This window comes from Syngnathus floridae, chromosome 11, assembly GCF_059516105.1.
Source record: "Syngnathus floridae isolate MCC-2025c chromosome 11, RoL_Sflo_1.0, whole genome shotgun sequence".
NCBI lineage: Eukaryota > Metazoa > Chordata > Actinopteri > Syngnathiformes > Syngnathidae > Syngnathus > Syngnathus floridae.
In genome coordinates, this window is record NC_142423.1 from 6872105 (window position 1) to 6896681 (window position 24577).

At 41.9% G+C, this 24577-nt stretch overlaps 1 protein-coding gene across 4 annotated transcripts in view; it reads left to right on the forward strand.

Annotated features, from left to right (window-relative positions):
- The first annotated feature begins 55 nt into the window (after positions 1-55).
- The window catches only part of eefsec (eukaryotic elongation factor, selenocysteine-tRNA-specific), a 44974-nt gene continuing 20452 nt past the window's right edge, over positions 56-24577 (forward strand). For 2 of the 4 annotated variants that reach the window (XR_015861499.1, XM_088390881.1), the window contains exons 1-7: positions 56-166; positions 388-777; positions 1450-1657; positions 1757-1853; positions 2123-2287; positions 3359-3967; positions 6335-6491. Coding sequence is in view for 3 of the 4 variants with exons in the window: in XM_088390881.1 (XP_088247007.1) it covers positions 480-777; positions 1450-1657; positions 1757-1853; positions 2123-2287; positions 3359-3967; positions 6335-6491 (1534 nt within the window). In the remaining variant the exon portion in view is untranslated. The other 2 variants (XM_088390880.1, XM_088390879.1) reach the window with 2 other exon arrangements.

The following is a 24577-nucleotide window of genomic DNA, read 5'->3' on the forward strand; positions in this document are numbered from 1 at the left end:
CTTTTTTGTATTTCAAGCAAATCCATTGGATGTAAATAATACAAGTACAACTATGATTGGTCGATACTGGTGGCAATCATTGTTACAGGAAATCCTTCCCCGAGTGCTTTCATATCTTTTAGTTGTTCAACTCGGCTGTCAAAGTGGAAACTCGTAGAATATACGGGTGAGTTAAACGATTATCAGATAAGCCTGAGGAAAACAAATATGTGCATCGTTTTAAACGTTCTGTGAATATATTTATGCTCACTACAAAGTCAATCAAGTTACTTAGCTAGTCACTGAATACTCGTATGGGCTCGAGCTTGCCTGCACGTACTGCAAGTACTGATTCGAGATTGTATGTTATGCAATTAGCGTGCAGATTAAATTTAATTTTAATTTCAGTATTGGGCAGCTACAAGTCACCTTCCGCTGTGGAACTGAGTCCATGGTCCGAAGAGATACAGCCAGAGAATTTCACGTGACAGCACTACAACATGGCAGCGAATAAGAGTACAACTTTGAATTTCAACATCGGGGTACTCGGACATGTGGACAGCGGCAAGACGTCGCTGGCTCGAGCGTTAAGCAGCACCGCGTCCACGGCTGCCTTCGATAAAAACCCTCAGTCCCGAGAAAGAGGCATCACCCTAGACCTCGGCTTCTCCTCCTTCACCGTGGACCTTCCCGAGCACCTGCGGGACAGTGAAGACCACCGGGGGCGTTATGACAACCTGCAGTTCACTTTGGTGGACTGTCCGGGACATGCCTCTCTCATTCGGACAATCATTGGAGGTGAGACGTCTGCTGTCAAAGCACTGACCTACATTTACAGTCTAAATTCTCATGTTACATAGTTGCGTTCATTTTTATTTAATCACAACAGCCTGTTATTTTAGCCACGTCCAAATTTCATTTTATTGTGTTGCCACTGTTTCAGGTAGGATAAACTACAGCTCACCTGTGGGGGGGAAAAGCGCAAATAAATGAATTATATTTGTAGTCTCACTTGTAATTGTAAGTGAAAATGCTATTTAATAACAGACCGCTCATTGCCTGCACACTTTATGCAGTGCAACTGATCCAGTCGAAGGGCACATGTTAGAGATTAGGGTTGAAAGGAAAAAATTGGGGTCTTTATATGAAGCGCCCCCCCTCCCTTGTCCCAAATGGGGAAATCACAGGAAATAGATGGAGCCAAGTGGGAGCAGAGAAAAGAGTTGAGCACAGGAAAGCAAAGTCGGGAAAGGAAAGACAAGCAAGCGTGCGGCAGCTCTAGTTTCAGCCCTCTAGCCCTTTACCCCTCCCAATGATGTTTGTCTCCTTGTCTTTTCCTGTTTGTTTTTCTGTCGTCAAATTCACCGGTCACACGTGTATGCAGAAACAAACAGACAAAAGCCCATCTTGTATTTACAGCTAATTGCAGATAAACAGAACACAGCTTTTGTATGTTTGCGTGTCTCGCAGGGGCTCAAATCATCGACTTGATGATGCTGGTGGTGGACGTGGTGAAAGGAGTGCAGACTCAAACAGCAGAGTGTCTGCTCATCGGAGAGCTGACCTGCCCTCGCATGGTGGTTGTGCTTAACAAGACTGACCTTCTGCCGGCCAACAAGAGACAGAGCGCGATTGAGAAAATGACCAAGAGACTTCACAAAACGCTGGAGAACACCAGGTCTGGATGCGAGCACGCACCAGGAATTAGATGATAATACGATATTTCCCAACTTGAATCACTCGTGAAACACTAAACCATTTTGTTATTTTCGTCTAGTTTCAAAGATTGTCCAGTGATTGCAGTGGCAGCCAAGCCCGGGGGCCCCGAGGGTGGCGACACAGAGGAACCACAGGGGGTGTCCGAGTTAATCGAGGTGAAACATACACACTGATATTCTGACTTGTCTCTTACTAAAATTGGTCAATTAAAATCTTTTTATTCATTATTATTATAATTTTTTTTTAGATATATTTAGCTCATGTAGTTCAGGAAAAAATAGTAAATTTTAGTGAAAAATTTGTAGTATTAAAAATGAGATTTAATTTTTACTTTATTCCCTGTGTTAACCCACATTAGGTCGGAAATGTTGAGGATAGTCATGTTTGTGTGTATGTATTTATGTTCTCGTCTTTTCTGTTTCAGCTATTAAAAAAGCAGACTTATCTCCCACGGAGAGAGCCAGGAGGTGACCTGCTGATGGCTGTGGACCACTGCTTTTCCATCCGTGGCCAGGGAACAGTCATGACCGGCACCATCCTGCAGGGGTCACTAGCCATCAACGACACCGTAGAAATCCCAGCACTGAAGGTACAGTACATGTTCTGGAATAGCGCCTCAGAAATTGTCTTGGTCCGGACAGGCGGAGGGAGGAACGGATGGAGTGGGTCACTGAAATGTGTGGGGATGGTGAGTCCAGGGGGTTATTGGTTTACAACAAGACTGACTTTGCTTTTAAATGGCGTGCGACCAACTAAATAGTAAATTGCACATTCCGACTTGGATGTAAATTTATCACGACCAATAGGACCATTGAAAACCGATGACGCCCCTTCCAATCATTGGGAGCAGAATCTTGCCTGCAGTGCTCACTTTGACCTCAGAGTGGCGACAAATATATGCTATTAAAATTAAGATGTGTGCAAACTACTGTACTGTAGATTAAGATGGAGTTTTTCCAGATTTCATATCATACCTGTTTTCTGGTGTGTAAGGGATTGTTGGCATTCAAATGAAAACTGTAATATATACTGTAATATATTCCACTCAAAATAGTTGTAGTGTTTTTTTAAAGTTATAGGTGATAGACTTCTAAAGAGTTTATAAATTGGCACTATGTAGTAGTGTGTATTTTCTGCATCGATTTTATTGAATAGTATTATTATTATGTCTTTATTATAATATAATTTCCCCAATTCATTAAATAAATAATAATTTAAATCAGGGGTGGGCAGTTTTTTTCTGCTAAAGGCCATGTTTAAATTCTAAAATGGAGCCACGGGCCAGGTTATTCATAGATGACATAGAAAAATGTGTATGTAAAATTGTTAATTTTAATAACAAAATGGTACAATCTCATCTCATGTTTTTAGTATTTGTAATTCAAAATCTATTTTTATCTGTTATCTATTTATTCTTTATATTACCTTTATTGTTGTTATTTCTTGTTGTTTTAAACTTTACTCTTGTGTTTGACTTTGTCTGTACGGGACGTTTTTTTTTTTTTCAGCCGTGCTTGTTTTAAGTGCTGTAAAAACGAAAAGTTGAGCTGAGAATACAACAAACCACACCGAAATCTCTCCACCAGAATTATTTTGTTTAATTTGCACTGAATTGTGTTTAGACTTAAGATGTGTTATTCTGTCACATGTCTTCCATCAGGTGACTAAGAAGGTAAAGTCGATACAGATGTTTCGGAAGCCAGTGTCGGGGGCCATGCAGGGAGACCGCGTGGGTGTGTGCGTGACACAGTTTGACCCAAAGTTGCTGGAGCGGGGGCTGGTGTGCACCCCGGGCTCCTTGCGCACCGTCTTCGCCGCCGTCATCTCCGCCAAGAAGATCGGCTACTTCAAGGGCTCCCTCGGCACGCGGGCCAAGTTCCACATCACGGTGGGACACGAGACGGTCATGGCACGGGTGACTTTCTTTGGATTGCCGCCAGACGCGACGCAGTCCCGCTCGCCAGAAACGGCCTTCGCCTTCGACAGGGAGTACCTCTACCAAGAAGAATACGTCACCGGCCAGGGAGAGTCCAACTCGGGACCCGACCCAGAGCAGTGGGCCTTGTTGGAGTTTGAGCGGCCCGTCACGTGCCCCTTACTGTGCCTGGTGATTGGCTCCAAGCTGGACACGGACATCCACGCTAATGCGTGCCGCTTGGCCTTCCAAGGGCGCCTGCTGCACGGCTTTGAAGATAAAGGCTATGCTGAGACGGGCCTCCCTCGCCTGCTCATCTATAAGACCAAACACAAGGAAGGGCAAGTGGAAAGGGTGAGTGCTTGCTCTAAATCCTAAATCTTGGCTTGTAGGGAATGAGCCCTTCCACATGTAGCGAAAAAAACTTATTCATGGCTCCTTGCTTGATTGTAAAATACTAAAGTTGTTGTGGTGTCTGTTTGATACACAAATGCGACATTAAGACATTGTAAATTTTGAATTATGAACTGCACAGGTGAACTTAGCCTTTTGCCTATGTGCCCTCTGGCTCACCTCGCTGCACCCAATGCTTTGAATATTTCTCATCGCTGCTGGCACTGGAGCATGGGAAGTAGACAACGCCCGTACTGTGTGTTCACAAACAGACACGTACACACAAACATACGTGCATCGGCGGTCCCGCCGTGGGGCGTTAGAGATGTGCGGGCGCGCATGCCTTCGACAGCGAGGTGCGTGCGGGTGGCCGCCTGACGCCACTCGCCCCGTCTAGCTGTCAGACACTGGCGCTGTTTGGACACACCTGAGTGGCATTGGAATACCCACACCGCTTAGTGTTCATGTGACGCTTATCCCACGCTCTCTCTGGGTCAGCCATTCACGCTCATCTTTCAACATACATTACAACGCAAATGTTTTAATGTCTTAACATGGTATCATTTGGACGTCATAAGAAGTGGCTCAAAAATGGAAACGTTGCAGATGGGTGGCTCATGCAAAGATTTTATTTTCACAGTTGGAGACGGGTCACTGTGAGTCACCATCATAAAATTACCACCAGGAAGTAGTTACTTGACTAATTCCCAAACATGATGAATGACTTTTCATTGTTTTATTTTCACTTTTGTTAACCGTCCAGCCTAGGCGGAGGCATGCAAGTCGGCATGACATTGCTAATCGTCTCCAAACAATTGTATCAGACATTTTTATTGCATTGCACAAAACATTAAGCACTCTATACATACATAATGTTAAACTTTAAACTGTTAAATTTTGAACTGTATTCTATTTTAATGCTCACTAAGAGGGTTATTGTTAATTTTCAAATTTAATGCGTTGCAGAAAACTTCATATTGTTATTACTTGATGACATCAAATTCTTCTAGTGGTTGACAATGCTTACATTCCTGAACATAAAAAGAGTCAGCATAAAAGCGTCTCATGATGCTGGGTGGTCACTGCACACATAACAGGATGTTTTAGCACTTTTAAAACAATGACCAACAAAACACATTTTACAACATGGCAGATTTTGCCGTGAAAACAAGTGGCGGTGCATAATTGTTTTAAATGTAATATACAAATAGATATAGTAGTTTCTGTTTTCATAAACTGCAACGTAAGTCAGTTCAGTGCATTATTATTACTATAACAATAATAATTATTTTTTTAATGAAATGCGACCAAATACGTTTTACAAACAGTCACATTTAATTATTTGTGCAATCTAACACATTTCATCCAGGAGCTGAACAATTAATCAAATCCAAATAGAGATTAATTTATTGCTAGTGTTTGTTAACAAGTACATGGGGAAAGGACTTTAAAAAACAATTGAACATTTAATCGTCATATGGAGGAAAAGATTATTTTTCAAAATTGTTAGTACCTACTTGTATTTAGTCTAAATATAAATGCATAATACAAGCAAATAATAAAATACTGAATTACCCTCGGAAACTATTAAAACAGTATTTATTTCAGAGTGTGACCGCATAACATTAGAAAGAAGTTAACTTCCATTTGAGCGTTGCCCCCTCGTGGCGAGGTGAAATTCAGGTCGCGGGTCAAGTTTGCAACGGAGTTTCCTTGTGTTTGCACCTCAAGGTGTTGACTGCTTCACTCCTCAACTCTCAAGTGAAACGATGCGTGCGGTAGGTCAGACTGGTCGTCATGCGGCAGTCGCCAGTTATCAGCCTTCAACTTTTACTTCATATTTTTATTTTTTTTCCTCTTTCTGTGCAGGACACATTGCTGTCATTGTTGAGATATAACTATTCGTACGGTCTGTCGGACATCTATAGCCGCTGTATGTTTTCTTTTTATCTGCGCATCAGTCACGCTTTCGGGTCAAACGTTCAAGAGTGAATGAGGAGGAAGAGAGGACGAGCTAGCGGTGGCGCTGGAGGAGGCTCAGAGACAGAGCGGTGCCCTCCTGTTATCAGATTAGTGATGGATGATAAGCCAGGAATACAAACAAATGGCATAAAATGTGCAGGGACGACGAACCGGAGACAGTCAGGCGGCAAGACGAAAAGAATGCGCCAATGGTGGGCTCCATGAGGGCACATGACAAAGGGTGGGCTGTCCTCGCCCTGCCATCATGGCCGACATTCCCACCGCTGTAATACGATTAGTTCGGGCGCCGTCAATCAAGCACGGCAGGTCGTCTGTTCATGTTCTTCCTTTTTACGTCATGCGCAGGTGGCCGACGACTACACTGTGATTGGCCGCAACCTGTTCAAGAAGGAAACAAACCTGCAGATCTTCGTGGGCCTGAAGGTCACGTTGTCGACGGGCGAAACCGGCGTCATCGAGGGCGGGTTTGGACAGAGCGGGAAGTTCAAAATTCGGGTACAAGGTAAGGACCAAAAGTCTCCTTCTCCTTCAGTACCCATCCCGAATACTATTTTCTGATTTTTCGGAATTCGGCAGATTGTTTTCAGGATGTGGTAAGAGTAATAGGGCTGACATCTCCAGCCGCATTCCCAGAATTCCTCTGGGGATTGCTTGTGTTCCGGGGGAAATCTGTTCTGTATTTATTTTACCTTCTGTTGCTACAAACCCACTGCGCCACACCGGGAGGGGAGAGAAAACAAAAACATATCAAGAAGAGAGCCTCACCTACATCCTCTTCACTCACGCTTTTAGTGTTGGGAAAGACGGTGCTAGGGAATGTGTTCCAATATAGTTGCACTTATTTCTTTACCATGACACTGAATTTAGTGTCTTGTGTATTCTGATGCCAAGAAGTCACTCATAATTGGGATAACTATTTCAGCTATAAATTGTTATGTGATGCATCAAACCATTTTTAATTGCACATGGCTGACAAATCCAAAATGTAGATTCGTTCCAGACTGAATTTTTTACTTGTGACGCTGCGCCCGCCCTACTGAATTTTGTCGAAATCAGTTATGACTACATATCATCTATGGTGGATTTTCTCCGAAAATTTAACGGGATCATTTTTGGAACATTTCTGATCACAGAAATGGTGCTGTTTGTTGTTTTGAGCAGTGAAAAGTTATTTTGCCTGTAATTATTTCCAAACTTAGTTTTCATGTCCAACTAATACTTTTTAAAGTGCCGCTTGCTGTCGACTGAAGATGACATCACATGCTTAAGACTCAGGTAGCAACCAATGACAGCTCAGTTGCAAATGTCACATGACCAAACCCAGACAACAGGTGAGCTGCGATTGGTTGTTACCTGACCTCTTAGTTAATTTTGAAAAATTTTAAATAAAAAAAAATGATTATGATCATACTATACACAATTTAAAAAATAGATTATTTATCATTAAAATAAACAATTAGTATATATAGGCATTTTAATTTTTTGTTTTCTTTTACCACATCTACAAATGACTGGTTTTAAAAAAAACTTTGCTCAACCACAGTTCCTTGACTCAACAGAGCTGGGCCTCTACTGTGCATGTTTGCATGTGAGCAAAGTTCATTCAAGTTTGCGCACGCTGGCGTAGCCACAACTAGCAGCTATATCTCGCAGCATAACAACCCTTACATCGGCATAACGATAACAACAAGAATGCTGGCGCCATTATGCATGAGGCAAGTCAGACACCGTGTAAGCAATGAAACTAGAACATTGCTTACCTTCCGTGTCCAAAACCGCGGGCCAAATTAGCAGCCAGTTTGAATAGAGGACACAAATAGATGTTCAAGAGGGACAGAAATGTGACTCGGCGTAAGGAGCGTGACACAATCGCTCATAGTTCTCAGGAAATTAAGGTCAAGGCCGACAACAGACGGAGCGGCGCGGCGTTTGGAGTGAACGTCGGGATGCTACAGACGTCTCCTTGTGAAACAGAGACCGGCTTTTCTGCACAATTTCATCTGTTAAATGTGAAGAATGAAGGCTGCAGGTCATGTGGAGGCGAGCCCACGTGTTTCTGCGACTGATGACGGACTTCAGTAAAACGCACACAGTCTGAGATTCACAAGTTGTAGGAGCATTTATTTATTTTGTAGTAGCCGTGATACAAGAGTGGCCATTTGACGTTCAGTTCAGCTAATAAAGTGTCCAATCAATATCAGTCCCTCCCCTTTGGTTATCCTCATATGGTAGAGAATGTTTAAAAAAAATGTCTGCGGATCTTCTCTTCAGAGGGTCTCCGCCCAGAAGCCAAGCGGTTGCTGTCCTCGACCACGTCCAAGAAAAAAGGAAAGGGGGGCGGCAAAGACTCAAATGAAGACGAGCCCAAAGCGGACACTCAGCATGTTAGCATTCACTTGGATTTCAAGCGCTATGTCTTTGACCCTCACAAGAAAATGGTTCAGTTGTGACCTCCGGCAGCCGTTTGCACACTCAACGAGACTCTTGTCCTTGGCGCAAAACTGTGCTGACTTAATTTTATGAGGGTGAGAAATGCTTAAATTAATTGATGTAAAATGATATAGACGCAACTGCTGGGGGGGAAAAAAGCGTTTGGTGGCGAGATAAACTCTTTTCACTCTCCAGACAATACTGCATGTTTTTTATAGCTCTTCTAATCCGATTTGCAAATAATTGTTTTTTTTTTCTGTACACATCTGATAATGGTAAATTTTTAAACCAGCTGAGTATGAAAAAAAATGTTGGTGTTATAAAGCAATCATGTACTTATCTGCTTCTTGCTCTGTCACCGGGGTCAATCATGCAGTCATTTTTCTTTTTGACATCATTTCTTGCAATGACAACAACTGCAAGTGTTTTGACCTGATGAAATGGGAAAAGTCACCAAAAATAAAACAAGCCCAAACAGAAACTCCCATTTGCCTTTCATTATTATTATTATTTTTCACATTCTGATGTGCCTTATTAATAATTTTGTGTTACAGATGCAATTGTAGGGCCCCAAAAGTAGGTGAATTAATTAGCAGGGGTATGGGGAAAAAAAAATACCATTCCAAAATGAATTTGCGCTGCATTTATGCAAAAGGACACATTAGAAACCGTAATAATCTAAATAGATTGTTGTCATGTCATGCTGACTCATACATATTGTAGAGTTTAAGTGTCATTGCACCAGGCAACATTTAGTTGCCTCAACCCTAATGAATAGTTTCTCGGAAATTCTTTTAAAAGTGTTCTAAAATGTCTTGAGTCATGGAGACAGTCTGGCTGCAAACGCTTAAAGATGATGTACTGTATATAATGTATTGGCTGTGAGCTTTAAGGGGAGGGGCGGCGGCCTCTTACTATGTCGCGGATGATGTCAGCAAGCAGCCGCTATGAACGCTGCTTCTATCTTAGCAGGAATCTGAGGAAATTGGAGAGAGCGGGAGCAAGAGGGGACACTGGAAGGTTTGTTCCCCTGAGTGACAGTCCTTTTAGTCTTATCTCCTCGCGTTCCTCTTATAGAGAAGAAGGCAGAGAGGGGGGAAAAAATATTCGTTTTACTCGTGTGTCTCTCCAATTTCGCTTTCTAGTAGCAGTCATTCGCAATCCAGTCTGGTTTTTATTTCTAGCCATGATGCCTTGTACTAATCGATCCCTTGTTGAACACTGTAATATAAGCATACTGTACATTCATTTCTTTGAAAATAGTTGTGGTTATAATAGAAAAATTGCATCTGAAAGTCTCCAGAAATTACCAATTTAGGGGCGTACTGTAATAAACTTTATTACTCAATTATGCCGAGAAGTGTTTTATTAAATGCTCACGAGACATCATTATCATTGAAAAGGTGTCATTTTTTATATAGCTTTTCTATGTGTTTTTACATTTCTTCAGAATAATATTGAAACAATCATAACACACCGACCGCTAAATGATTGAACCAAAACCTATTTAACCGAATAATTGAAAAAAATAAAAAAGATAAATCTTAATCTGCACTATTTGTCAGTACTTCTTAGGAAAATATGATTATGCGGATCCTCCTTGTCTTGATAAAGAACATCCTCTTTTCTCATTAAAGCAGACACGGGAGCGGAGGCTTGCTCCAACCCCCCCCCCCCCCCCACCTTTTTTTTTTCGTCAGTCTTAACATGCATGCTAATCCTGTTGTGTTTGTGTGTGAGAGAATCCTTCCGAGCGTCAGTGAGGGCGCTTTTGTAATCTGCTTTAAATACTGACGGGATTTTGGCAGGGGCCTGACACACAGGGAGGTTGTGGGACCATTGCGGGAGTGTGTTCTCACCTGTATACACACACAGACACACACAACATGGCTGATCAACAATACTGATCTAATTGAAGTACATGTATTTTTTAATGCTTAAGCTGAATTGGGCTACTTGGCAATAAAAAATCAAAAAATTAGTGATGTTACCATCATGATTGTGCTCTTTCCACTCCGAGTGTAAATCCAACCTGCGCTGTTCCCTTGTCAGTTTCCCATTCAGCATCACTTTTCCAGCCCTTAGTGATAACGCCCAGACGTGATGATTTTTCCATCCACACGCCTGTAAGCGGGTAACCTCGAGGTCACGACAGTAGCTGTGGGTCAACCTCAGAGCGGCCCAATGTTTACGGATGGGAAACGAGCGTCGATGTGGACAGATAACAGGCCTGCTCTTCGCGAGACAAAGGAGCGTGCGTGGAGGAGGAGGGTGGGGGATTGACAAGTGCTGAGGAGGAAGGCGACAGAACCGGTTTCAAATGTGTCTCAAGGCAGGCGAGATTGAAAAGACTAATTAGCCGCCATTTGACTGATAAATGGCTGCAACATTAATTAGCAATTTAACCACCGGGGAGCCTCTCCTTGTATTAACGTCTCGCCCCAATTTACAATCTTTTCAGATTTATTCGCCACTTCAAAAGTGTAAAACTTTATTCGCACAAATCTACGGTTTTAAGTACGACGTCGATAATCAGCGGGGAAAGGATGATTCAACTGCTTTTTTCTAATGTTTTAGTGTTTTCTTTTTGGCAACGTGCTTTGTACAGGTATGGTATTGAAGTCCAAATTTTGGCATCGTGACAATAACAACAATATTGCCTTTGTGATCTCCAGCCGATATGAATCAATGACAGATGCTGCATGTAGCTATAAGAACACAAACACACACACACACAGTGTGATAGAATCACGGCCCTCTCAAAGCTCGCCTTCTATTGTAATTAGCTCTGATTAAAAATGGTTGTGGTTTAATTAATAGCGCCGCCACCTCTTTCAGTCTACCTCTCCCATTTCCGGCACCGGTTGGTTATCTGCCACCTGCCCAGCTGCGCAAATTTGCATTGTGATTGGGAATAAATGCGCTATATGGTGTGCCGTTGTTGGTTTATTGCAAAATGTTACGAGTGAAACGAATGCTCAGGAATATTTATGCGTGCAGTTATCTTCCTGCGACTTATGTCCTTTGCAAATCAAACTAAGGCTAATTAGCCGATCTGTTCTTAAATCTGCAAGGCGAATCCAAAATGCCAGAGTGAAAGAAAAGCCCGTAAAGATTGCCATTGTTCCGCCGTCAGCGCTCGAATTGTCTCGGTGTCTGCGCCTGTCTCAGCCTAAGCAGCAAGACAACAAAACAGCCGTGCAAACGAGCGCTGCCAATTCAATAAAGCGGCATATTGATAAAGCCTCCCCATATCTCCAAAGTCATTCGCACGCGTTCACAACACTGCCGTCACGCCAAAGCCGAAGGGCCTGGTATTGTCTGTCATCCTATTCGTCACCGTCGGACAGCGGCGGCCATTGACGGGCACAATAACAGACGATCATTACAGCTGAGCTAAGCAGCGGGGGTCAGAGTTCACCTGCGACATCACCTCCAAAAATACCAGCCTGGGTTTGTCGGTTGTCGATATCGTCATGTCATTGTCTTTGAAGAGAGTAGCAAGGGCTTGGTGTTTGCTTCTGACCTGGACACAGATTGATTGGGAGGAAAGAATATTCTATATCATTAATAGTACAGTGCTGACCTTGGGGAAGCCTTTTCTTTTTTTTTTACTACTCACAAAAAACACGACTTTAGCGTCGCCTATCTTGAGTATGACAAACGCCAGAGAGAATCTCTGTTGAATTCAAATGAAACCTCACAGCTAAGAAAGGCTCATGCCGCCAAGCCTCGTGGTTCTCTGAAGCTAGCTGTCGTCACTGTAAACGCTCGTGGGACTGCTGTAAATAATCTCGGCGCACAGGAGAGGTCGGAGCCTCTCGATATGGAAGGTGCCTGGGGGATGTGGTGCCATACAAATACAATTGACTCGACACCAGAAACCACGAAACTAAATGCATATCGATGCAAAATGGTTACAACCTTGACCCTGGTGAGAAACAAGGTGCTTGTCTTGTGCTTTTAATCGCGGCATTTGTTTCAGCTTCACAAGGACCTCGAAAAGTAGACTAGCTTTTGCTTAATCCATTTCTAGGTATGTTTTTTTACACTGTGGTCACCAGCTCGACATGTTTCCATTTACATAAACGGCAAATATGGCCGCATAGTATCCATGCTAATACTACAGATTGCATTACTGTGATTCAACAAAAATACAATATTTTTGAAAAATAAATAGGTTTTAGAAACAGGACTGGGCTGAGTTTTTGGACCCCCACCCCGTTTATAGTTAAAGTATCATCCGGATATGGTGGATAGTTAAAGTATCATCCGGATATGGTGGAACATTCCACGTGTTTTAGCGGGGCTAATCTGTTAACGACCGAGAAGAGTCCATTTGCCTTGATTCAATTTTTATGCCGAACGTATTACAGCATATAATGCTACTTTACGACGTCAGTACTATTGTTTTAGTGTAGGAGCATTTCATGGTTGTTTAGCGAAAGGACGGATCTTTGCGACTCTCCGCTGAGTATTAGCCTTGTGTAAAATTTCAAACCCACAATACCCTCCAAGTGAATTCTGTCAAAGCAAACACAAGGATATCAGATTAAGAGGTATTTATTGTACCCTGAGGGTTCTATAATGTTCCGTAATGGCCCAATGTATACAGAACCGATCGCAGACTGACAGCCAGGGACGGTGAAATTCTGATGGCTTTGGTCCGGGGCTAATGGGGTCCCCGCGCAGCACTGTCAGGCTGACCCAAACACTGCCTTGATGAGGCTTTTAGAAGAGCAGAGTGACTGACTGAGGTTTAGAAGAGATGTGACACTGCAGTCTGTGGTGCTGCTGTTTATGTATGTCTGCTGGCCCTCCCAAATCTGTGTTTATGATAACAGTGGCCCGCCGCCCATCTGATAGCGCCGCCGCATTTGCTCCTGCGAGAGGGACGCGCTCGACACAGACACAAAAAAGGGACCGGAGAGCACCGAGGCCACGTTCGTCTTAAATACTTGCTGTTGTTCGTCAGTCCCCGAAACTCTTTGTGTGAGCTCAAAGTCGAACGCCTCTTAAAGGCCTTTCCTGTTCCTTTAATGTGATTTCTCCCCCTTTTTCTTTGGGCCCTTCGGTTGTCTTCCTTCCTAATTAGCTCATATCCCTCCGCTTTGCCCGAGCCGTGGCGATGACATGCACACGGCACAGCCCCAAATCAAATATATGCACATGTGTGCGCCTTTAACAGCCACGCATACTATAACACAAACCAGTTGCCCCCCCAGTTACTTATCTGCTCTTTCTTTAATTTCTTATTTTTTTAATTTATTCAGTAAACCAGCCCATAGACAAGAGCAATATCAACAACGATGAATGATTCAAATAAAAGGGTGTTTTATAAATCTGTCACTTTTCAAAAAGTTACTCAAAACAAGGAAAAAAATAAAACCGGTTTCACATGAATCTCCAAGTTTTCTGCAGTCAAGCCGTTGTTACGTAATGATCGATGTTTCCGCCTAAAATATGGTGTGCACTGATTTCATCATTATTCACGGATAATGCCGTTCCCTGGAAAGACGTTTGCTAGGAATGACACGCAGTCAATGAAGATATTGGATGGAATTTCCAATGCTGCAACCATGCTGAACTGGTAATTTCTTGCATTTTTGTGTTCACATTTTATTTCATGAATCATTGAGACATAAAAAAGTGACACACGTATAAAACACTGCAGATTTATGAAAAAAATAAGCTGTTCTCAGCTCGCATATCTTTAAGTGTGTCCGCTAAAAGCATAAAACCATGAAAAGAGAAAATCAACAAAATTAGCATTAGCACATCCTGGTTCAAATTTTTGATTGTGTTTTTTTTTTTAATTTTGTGTTATGTTTTTTATTTTGTATTATTTTCTTCATGAAGCTATGACAGGCAATTTTGTTGCACTCCACAATAATGTTACGTACTTTTATTCCAACTGCCACCTCTGCCCCACTTGGCCCCAGTGATAGTCGACAGTTAAAATAAGTGAAGAAAAACAAAACATCAATCACTGCCGAGTTTTCAATACCTAGTCGTGGTTGACTGCATGTTTTTTCTTAATATTTGCTTCAAGTTTACCTCACTTGTCCTTGATCACTAAAGTCGTATGAAAAGAAAACTGCTTTCCCAAGTTCACATTTCAAATATTTTCATTGTATTACGCAGCTTTCGTTTATTTTCTAATAATCCCTTGAGGCAACTGCCAGACTGTTTACTCCCTTTGATTTGCAGTCCTGTTACTTTTGACTGCGAGTGTTAATTAACCTTCAAATGAAGAAATTACAGCAGGCACACAAACGAGCGGCGGCACCACGCACATACCGACTCAACAATAGACGAGCGCCTTTTTTTTTTTTTCCGTTTCCCCCTCCCGGTTTTCATCTGAGATCTCCCCGCATGTGTCTTTCCCTCACTTTACTTCATTTCCATCTTCTGACACACACATTAGACAACATGCCAGTCTGCATTTCTTCTTCAGTCCTCGTTTCTTTTGTGCACCAAAGTCGTCGCTAAATTCTCCATCCTTTCAACTTCTGTCAGTGGGAAAAATAAAACATGAAAGGTTCAAAGACAACAGCTATCTTTTTTCCTGTTCAGAAGCACTTAATCTCCTTTTTTCTCTCTCGCACGCCGCTTGTCTAGCTGTTCCTTCTATATGTCGTCCACGTGGGCCTTTTTTTTTTTTGTTCCTCGCTCACAGAACTGCTCCCGACATTCTATTATTTTCATTATAGCCTCTCATTAGCTTCTCGGTTTAATTAAAAGAGCTCATTCATATGAAAATGGCAGGAAGATAGTGATTTTTTCCTTTGCTGGAAACAATCGCTAACCTTTTACAGGGGACTCTTAATTGGAAGTCTGTTTGATTGGCTTTAACATACGTTCGACACGCCGAAAAACCTGCTTGCTGTCTCCCTTCTAATATAATAACAGGCTATTTTATTCACAGAACAATGATTAAAAAGTAACTATTTGTGTGGGCCGACGGGGTAATTCATGCAGTGTTTACCCCCCCCACACACACACCCACACTCACCCCCACTTCAGAATGATTCCCACCAGGCCTTTGTCTCCCCTATTTTCCCTTTATCGCACGTCCATCTTCCCGCATGTTTATCATCAGGTGTGTGTATATAGCATCATTGCACAGCGAGGAGACAATGGCGGAGGAGACGAAGGCGGCCAACGGAGGGTGACTGATGGTGCACACTCAGTGATCCCTTTGTCATCTTTCTTTTTTTTATTACGTATTCACCATCTGCGCCTTTCAGATCTGCATTTTATGATGTGACAATTCGAAATGAATTGTATCTTCTTGCAGACATCCAGCATCATCGACAAAGATGATTTTAAACATTTCTACTAGTGGAACCTCGGTTTTTGTGATTATTGCGTCAGACTAAAACGGAATTAGACATGAGTGATCTTTGGAAATTCTTTCCTACGGGAAAATAAAGCTAGAACATAATTGCCGGTTTAGCAGTGTAGCAGTTCCACTTTAGTGTGAGATGAAACTTTTTTTAAATTGAGACATCACACAGATTTGGACATCAATGGAATAACTTTATTTCTTCCTCAGTGTTTACTTGTGTGTGTTGAAAATGAGATTTGCCTTTGATCCAGCTAGAGAAAATTTGGATTCTTTGTGCATTGACTAGTTTATAGCCGCAACGGTTTTCAGAGAAGGAGAATACTGAGAATTCAGGCAATGCTTTGCTTGTTCTTCAATATTACATAACATTGTTTCGGTGTAACCAAAATCATGGCACAATGTTGTCATAACTGGATTTTTATGTATCCTCTTGTGCAACTGTTTTGCAGAACTTGTACAATGCTCGTAGAATCAAATAGTCCTGAGGGCTTTTGGCTTGCATCCTCATTTGCAGTTGTCAATATCGTTTTGTTGAAGTATTATATCAAATCTGATTATATGCAGTGCTAAAGGCCAAGCCTAAAACAGTCCATGACCAGTTCACATGTTCTCCACACATCACTATTTTCTTTGATTAAAGCACTTTGTACATTTGTTATGAAAACAAAATAGAATAAAATTAAAATAATCTATTGAGTAAAATAATCTTTCCAATACGTGGGTGCAGTGTTTTTTTTAAAGCAGATTATACAATTTAGTGGGCCACATCTCGTCTCTTTACTGGTGTCGGGCCTAAGGCCTAAGTGTAGTGTCCCACGGAAATGAGCCATTAAAATTGAGGATGTATTTATTTTTTCTGCTTCCCCTTTTCCTTCTTTGCATTTGGCATGGGGCTACGGGAGTCAGGCAGACTGTTTGGGAATGATTTGGGGGGGACAGGACAACACCCATTAAAGCTGGTTCCTTGATTATTATGGCTTTTATATTTTATCAGTAATATCTGGAGTCAGAGTTGAGTGTCCTGAATGCTTCCTCTTTGTCCAGACGGTAGTTAAAGCATAGAAGTGGCGCTCATGTTCTCACAGGCAGACGCTGCGCTATGAAAGCAAACCCGATTAAGTGTATATTGGGCACTCTGAATGAGTTTATTCAGTCATCCTGTGTGTTGTGAAGAAGCCAGATCTGAATCCCCAAAGATCATTTCAGTCTCATTCATGACTGACTTTTGATAATATCGTCTTAGCTGGCCTACTCAGCTGTATTTACAGCCGAAACTTGAATATCTGTTGCAGATAACATTTTGTTATTTTGTTTTTCTTTTGCTGCACTGCTTTCAGTACATTTTTTGACCAATCAAATTTCAACCTGCATGTGCTTGCAGTTTCAAGAGTCTGAAAAGTGGACTCGATCACCCCGAGCATTTCGGTGTTAAATGCCCTAAGCCGTGGCAGTCTTAGGTTAGCTTAGCATTTGGCCTGGTTTCGCTCCATCTTTCCTCGACATCCCTTCGGGAGAATTCGTAACACAGATTTGTATCTTTGTGATGAAGTGATGATTGTTGACTTGAAGTGATGGTTATTGACTTAGGAGCGAGTCCATAATATGTTTGCCTCTTTTGTGGCCAGCAAAGCTTGTTGCTAGCTAGCTGGTTGTGGCGGAAGTAGCATCACGCTTGCCCCGGTGTGTAAGCTCGTTGCAGCAATGTAAACATGGCAATCTTATTACTTTTTTATAGTTGTAGTTCTTTATAGTACCAGACGCAGAGCACTGTGTTACCGACGGCTTTAGTTGCCAAGCACAGGTTGTTTTTTGAGGGATGTGGTCGAGGTTACCACTGAGGTCTGTGATCTATTGACGACAAAGAAGGCCACTGTGGTGGGCCGTGCACATTTTTTTGACGTCAGTGACCACTTGGGAGATGAGGTGACACCTCCCACGGCCACAATGGCAGGCGTTGGCGATCAAAGGCTGAGCAGAGACTCAGATGCACAAGCACTCAAAGTGGCCACAACAAAGAAATGTTGCATGTCAAGACGCAAGAAGAAAAAAAAGTGGGTCACTTACTTTATGTTCTTGGGGAAACACTGGCTGTTGATATTTCAGGATCCCCCCAATTGAAAAAATTGACCTCATTTTATCACTGCTCACAATCTTCTATTTTGTCATTTTTGGTTTTCAAAGATTTTCTAGTGCTTGTCACTATATAGTAAAATAAAATTCCCACTTATCATATTTTAAAGAGTTTTATATAAAACTCAGTTGAAAGAATACCGCAGAGAGATAGAATGTGATATTGTTTTCAAAACAATGAATTCACCTGTGCCGCCTGTTACGAACAACAAATCAGGCTTTTATTGAGGGAGGGCGAAATTGCTGATATGATGAATACAAACAGATGTAACCGATGTAGTCTCAACATCTACCGCATGGTTGAACACGCTTGCTACTAGCTGTGTTTTCTGTAAACATTCACTGAATTGAGTCAAGTGAATGTTTATTTTTCTATTTGAATCCACCCAGGTGTAGACATTTTCTTCTACCCATTGTGTCATTTAAAGACTAATTCATAATTAATATAAAGTTGATACTGACTTTAGTAAAATCCCAAATTACACTCCCTGTCTGACTTAAATATATATATACTTTTAATTGCATTTGCAAAAATCTGATATTGCTACAAGTGTGCAATTTAAGAATTTAGTATTGTTTAGCAAACTACTCACCAAAATGAACAAATTCTTCCTCCGCAAGGTTTCATGGACATCAGTTATCAGAATTGTTTTGCATAATCCCCTTCTCTAACAAAGGTTGATGAAAATATAACCTCCTCTCTTCAGCCGCCTGTGAAAACACTGCAGGCAACTTTTGATGAGATTTGAGAGCGTCTCCCTGCACTGATTGCTAACACGGCAGCAGACACATGTAGATATTTAAAATCAAGTTGTACTGCTTTGATCCATCAGTTCAGTCCTTCAAGCCTTTCAAACTAGCCCCATATCGCAATTTCCGCCAAAGCATAGTTTAAGTGTAATATCGCAGTCTAATGACACAAGTCCCGCCTGGAGACTGAGCCTAGGAGCAAGCTTTAATGGCGAGATAAGGCGGCCATTAGGCGAACGTGATCATTTCACGGCTACCGCAACAATAACGGCTGACGGGCCTTACAATTAACTAAAAGTCGCAACATTCTTCTTGTCTGGAGGGATGATGGGGTGCGTCAGAGGCCGTTTTAAAGAAGCGATACATGTTAAATCTTGCCTGACAACTTCAGTATCCATTACTTTAGAGAATGTAACTGGGAGATGAGATCAATAGAGCCAGAATGCAGGATTGATTCAGGATTTGAGATCTTTCAGATCACTGCCTAAATCGGAGACAAATGTGGAAGCTTATTCATGACAGTCTCAACTAAGTGTTGGTAGAGTGATTAAAGCCCAATATCACACTGATGCTCAAGATTTAGAAAAATGACGATGGGGCGCTGGATTTGCTCAAAAACTGCCAGGACAATAACAGCCATGCAAATTTGCACTGAAGATTTAATTCTTATCCTTTCATCGTTCAGTCAGTCTACCAGACGTAGATATCGACACGAGATGGGATGTCTGCTTGCAGAGAATTACAACTATTGCGCATGTGTCAAGTACAGAAGGCAGATAGCGGCAGTATGAAGCTACTGAGGCAGTTTTGGAAGAAAACAAATCTCCTCCAAAAAATAATGACAATTATTTATTATCGTCGACAATATCGATTGACTCTAGATTTGACTGGAGTTTGTTTCGCCATGGACGATCACGATAAGTGAGTTCCAATGCACCCCTTGCTTTAATTTCTCTTATTTGCCGATACGCCTAATAAATTGTCCGGGCAATTATTAAAGCTGTTAACACATCCCAGTTTTGCTTGACAGAAGAAATATTTTTAGATCTTGACATGATCCATTTTCTCTTCTATTAGAAGCATGTTCTATGACTCGTTGTTAAAAGTAATATATCATGTAATAAGGCCATTTCACATTGTGTGCCCTGTACAAAGAAGCCCCCAAATCGGATGCTAGCACTTTGAGCGTGCGTAATTAGCAGCTCCCGGCTTTCTAATTAGGCTTTTTAATCACATTCCGGTGATATTATTTCATCACTTACTGTGAGTGCCTTTATCAAACTCTTGCACATGCAGTGTTTATTATAGGAAGAAAAGAGGTGTTAATTCTCTTTAATGCTTCCAGTCCCGGCGATTGAGCGGAATATCAAACTGAAAAAAGAGGCAGTTTGTGGAACCTCAACACACCTCGTGCATAACCCGCAATTCGTGCCCCCCCCCCCCCCCCCCTCACAGAATGAAACAGAAACAACTTCATTTAAGCGAAGCAGTAAATATTCCCACCTGAAAAATCGATAAGGTCTATGTGTCTTTGAGTGCATGGAGCAGTCTCAGCCCGTTTGCTGTGTAATTAAGTGAATGCTAGCTGGCGGGATGCTCTTGATTGGCGGGTGAAGTTAACGCCCGTTACTCTACTCACTGACAGTGAGACAAGCAACAATACTCGAGTCTTAAAGCAAGAATTAGCGCTTTTCTACCGTGTACAATGCCTCTGTGCACATGGCCATTTCCAAATTGGATGAATAAATTGAGCAGCTTAATTATGTTTGCCGCTTTGAGCTATTATTCTCCTCCATGGAAAGCGACGGATGAGATGAGAAATAAGGAGCGGGCTGTATGATCCCTAGAAGACAAATGCATGTATTTATTCCTAAATTTTCCCCTCTGCATTTTTCTTTTTAATGCCTGATGGGCGTAACTCTAAGTGGCTCATCATAATAAAATCTCAATTAACCTTGTTGTTTTTCACAGATGCCATTAAGCACACACGCACAATCGCTTGTGATTGCTTTTCCACAAATAGCTGTGGACTGCAGTGTTGTCTTATACTCTATATTGTCGTTCGTTGTTCTCACACGTGTAATATTGCCAATTTTTAAGCAATAACTTGACGAGTTTTTATTATAGAGAAGCACTCCCATACTTCTGAACATTCACCTTTTCAACTTTTCGGACATACAACTTTTAGATTTTAGATTGGCATACCTTCAGTGTAGTACCACATTGTGCCACAACATACCGGGCAGCAGCACTGAGCTGTACTGGACACAATGCAGCATATTAAGAGCAAGAAGAAGATGACACACTTTCAATGTAATACAGTACGCGGCCATTTACATTTTCGCTGTTCCGAGTGAGCTGTGAGTGCGTTATTATTGTTGTAAGGTCTCTTTGTATTTGTAAAATTGACGAAATAATAAAATTAAATGGCGCCAGAGAGGGATATTTCCCAAAACATTTTACTCGTGAGCCAGTTTGTACAGGCATGTATAATAAATATATATTTTTAAAATTTTGAATAGCATACCCTCCTTTTAAACAAAATTACATTGATTGGCAGACCATGTTGGTGTTAAAATATATTCATTTGATTGCCTTTTGGCCTACTTTAACCGGGAGTAGCAAATGAACAACTTGAAGCAAGCACACTTTGCATCTTCTTAAACTTCATAAAACGCACTTTTTAATGTCTATGGGAGGAGTAAGCAGTATGTATAAAAAAAAATGACATATCCTACGTCATATATGCAAGTGAAAGAAAGTAGAAGCTGTCCTTAAGTGTGCAAGCAGCCATCACGTCAGTCTCTCTCCAATCAGGCCCACACATGGCCTTTTAATGAGCCTAATTCAATCAGTTCACACTAACGCTCTCCTCCTCCTCCTCTTTCTCCTCCTCCCCTCTTTTCCTGCTGAACTCGCTGGGTCGTGTTGTGCGCCCCATGTGTTTGATTGAGGCCCCTCCCTGGTGTCTTCGTGCGGGCCGGCGGGCTCCGTCGGGACTGGCGGCCCGCTCGCATCGTGACTCGACTTCCCAGCGTTGGGAAACAATCACCGGCCCCTCTCCTCTTACTTCTCTTTCGTCTGTTCACCGCTATTCTTTTCTTTGCCTGACTCACTTCAGCACTCCCGTCTCCTCCGTCCCCGTCCTGGGGCACTACATAGCCTTGTATTTATTTATGTATCAGGAGACGGAAATGGACTCCCACCCAGGGAAGAGGGGTGAGAGAGAGGTGAATTGTGAGAGCGTCTGCTTGAATTTGTGTGTGTGCGCGTCATTGTGTGTAAGCATGTGTGTGTAAGTACTCGGATACAGTAAGTGTGTACGTGGTGCGCTGCGGTGTTCACTGCGTGACACAAGGTTTGGATTTTTTCACAGCGCAAAATTCAGTCAAAATTACTGTTGCCGTGGCAGCAATGCATCGGATACAACTCCACTCGAAAGTTTCTAAAAACACGACGACATTTTTATAAATCTCGGCTTGACATCGACATGGCCTTACCGACACTTACGCACGTTTTTTAAACGAACACTTTACATTATTTTTGGTGATTTTTCACCGGCCGGCGATCCATATAAGGTTCTCACACTGCAAAGTTTTCTTTCAACAGACGTGAGTCATGGCAGGCTGCATGCACGCAAGCGTGACCAATCACAACCGCAAACACACATATCACCCCAAATGAAAAAACGCAAAACATAACGCTGCTGCTATTAGATGAGATGTTGTGATTACGCCTTACATTCCCCAACTCCTTCCTGTGCGGCGATCCTCGCCTGACCTGCAGGCGACCTCTTTGAAAGCGGCCCGGGACTTGGAGCCCAAACGGGTTGTTGTGGTGTGCCAGCATTCTGTCTGTTCCCAGAGCGTTTGCATTATCTCTTCCATCGCAGCAGCATGCTGTACTAATTGCATATGTTCTCTTCCTGGACCAACTTTCAGTTGCTCTCACATATTACGGCACAGCGTTGCCAGCCCTCGACCGCTTACAAACACAAATTGTGTTTGCCAATTTCCATTGATCAAAGTTTTCACAATAATAACAACTCCAGAAAGCCGAGGTTCTCTGCCCCACTCAGCCCCAATGCTAGAAAAAGACGATTCCGATCCTCACCAAAGTTCAGTGGGTCCTTGCCGGTTAGATAACTTTTTTGACTGACCTCTTACTAGAAGCAAATCTGGATCCAGTCCTAATCTTATTTCCTGTACACATTTGACTACATTTCCTCAGACCAATTCAACAGTCCAGAATTGGTAACAATGACTGAATCTGTCATCCCTTGTACCTCCAAAATGAAAATGTGCTTTTGCTGTTCTTTCGTTATCTTTTTATTATGATAAACGCTGGTGGAAACATAACCTACTATACCTCACGCTTTGAGATAAAAATCCAAACATTGGCGAGAAAACATCATCAGGTGCCTTAGTCGTGTTTAACTTTTACATGTGGACATTAAGGGAAACATTACACATGCGGTAAGAGTCTAGTAAAGGCTCCATTTCTGCTTTGTTTGGCTACAAATCCCCCCCCCCCTCCCTGTCCTGCACTGTCAATGTTATGAAAGAAGTGAACGGGGGGTAGTATTCGAGATAGTTTGAATATATGCGACACACAGCTCCAAAGAAAACATACTTTCCTCTTAAAGGTTTTTGTGGCTTCCGAGGAAGAGGACAGCGTTTAAAATGCATGAGAGCCGATGCAAAGTTATGTTCGTAAAGGATGAACAATGATCGCTTTCATTCAGGCTCGGCACAGTAAAGACTTGACACTTATATGATGACTTTGACTCACTGTGTTATTTTAGAAAGACTGAACGTATTGTTTTTATTGAAGTGATATTGTGTGGCACATTTCTATTTGATATTTTTGTCGAATTCTAAAACAGTAAATCACCGTACTCAAGAAAATGCTTGGACTACTTTTTACTTTGGTGAAAGTATTCTACAGTAAAAGCGCTCTTGTGTACAATGTGTAGCTACTCTTCTCACTTGTGTTGTATTTGCATGTGGCGTGGGAGGCTGCAACTCATCACCTGCAGGGTCACGTCTGCTTCCTTATCACTTTGTACTTCTCTGATTGGCTTTTATCAGCCCTCTGCGCTCTGGTTGCCTTTTATCTGGAAGGTGGGGGGGAGGCATTGTGTGTGTGTGTGTGTGTGTGTGTGTACTCATAGGTCTCACTGCAACAGACCAAAAATTGTCACGATAACACAACCATTACAAAGTCGAGGCCCAACAAGCGATAATATTTAATATTACATCCTGGACCTCGCAACCTTTTCCAGTAGCGATTTGCTTTTCCACCTACACACTGCCCTATTTCGTTTATGTTATGTTATTTATGGACAACCGGGTTGAAGCGGCAATGAACCAGTTTTGGAAGTTTTTTGTGTTTTTTTTTGGTTTTCTTTTGCTGAGCCACGTTCCTCTAGGGGGCAGTATAGTCAAGAATGACGGCTCAAGTGATTGTTCAGTGTGTTATTGTAAACCGTGATCATGTAGTAGCTTAATGTAATATATCTTCACATACTCTGCACATATTTGCTCATTTGGTCTCCAGGAAATTAATGTAAGTTAATGTGATGCCCCCTCCAGTAAAGAAAAGAACTTGGAAAATACACAACATAACAGAAGTGATCCACATTAATTTTTGTATGCTTCTACTGTGCAAATAAATTGATAATGAAATGTATTTACATTTACTTACTCAGTAATGAGAGAGAAAAAGTAAAATAGTGACCTAACCTGAAAATATATATACTGATATTTTGATACAGTACAATATATTTAAATAATAATAATAAAATAATAATAACAACACTGGAATTCTACACAAAATAAATTACATTTCTGTAGGCTCCCAATTTTTCTTCCCCTCCCCACTAAAGATATGCTCTACCCATCGTGCTCAACACATGGCCTGCGCTG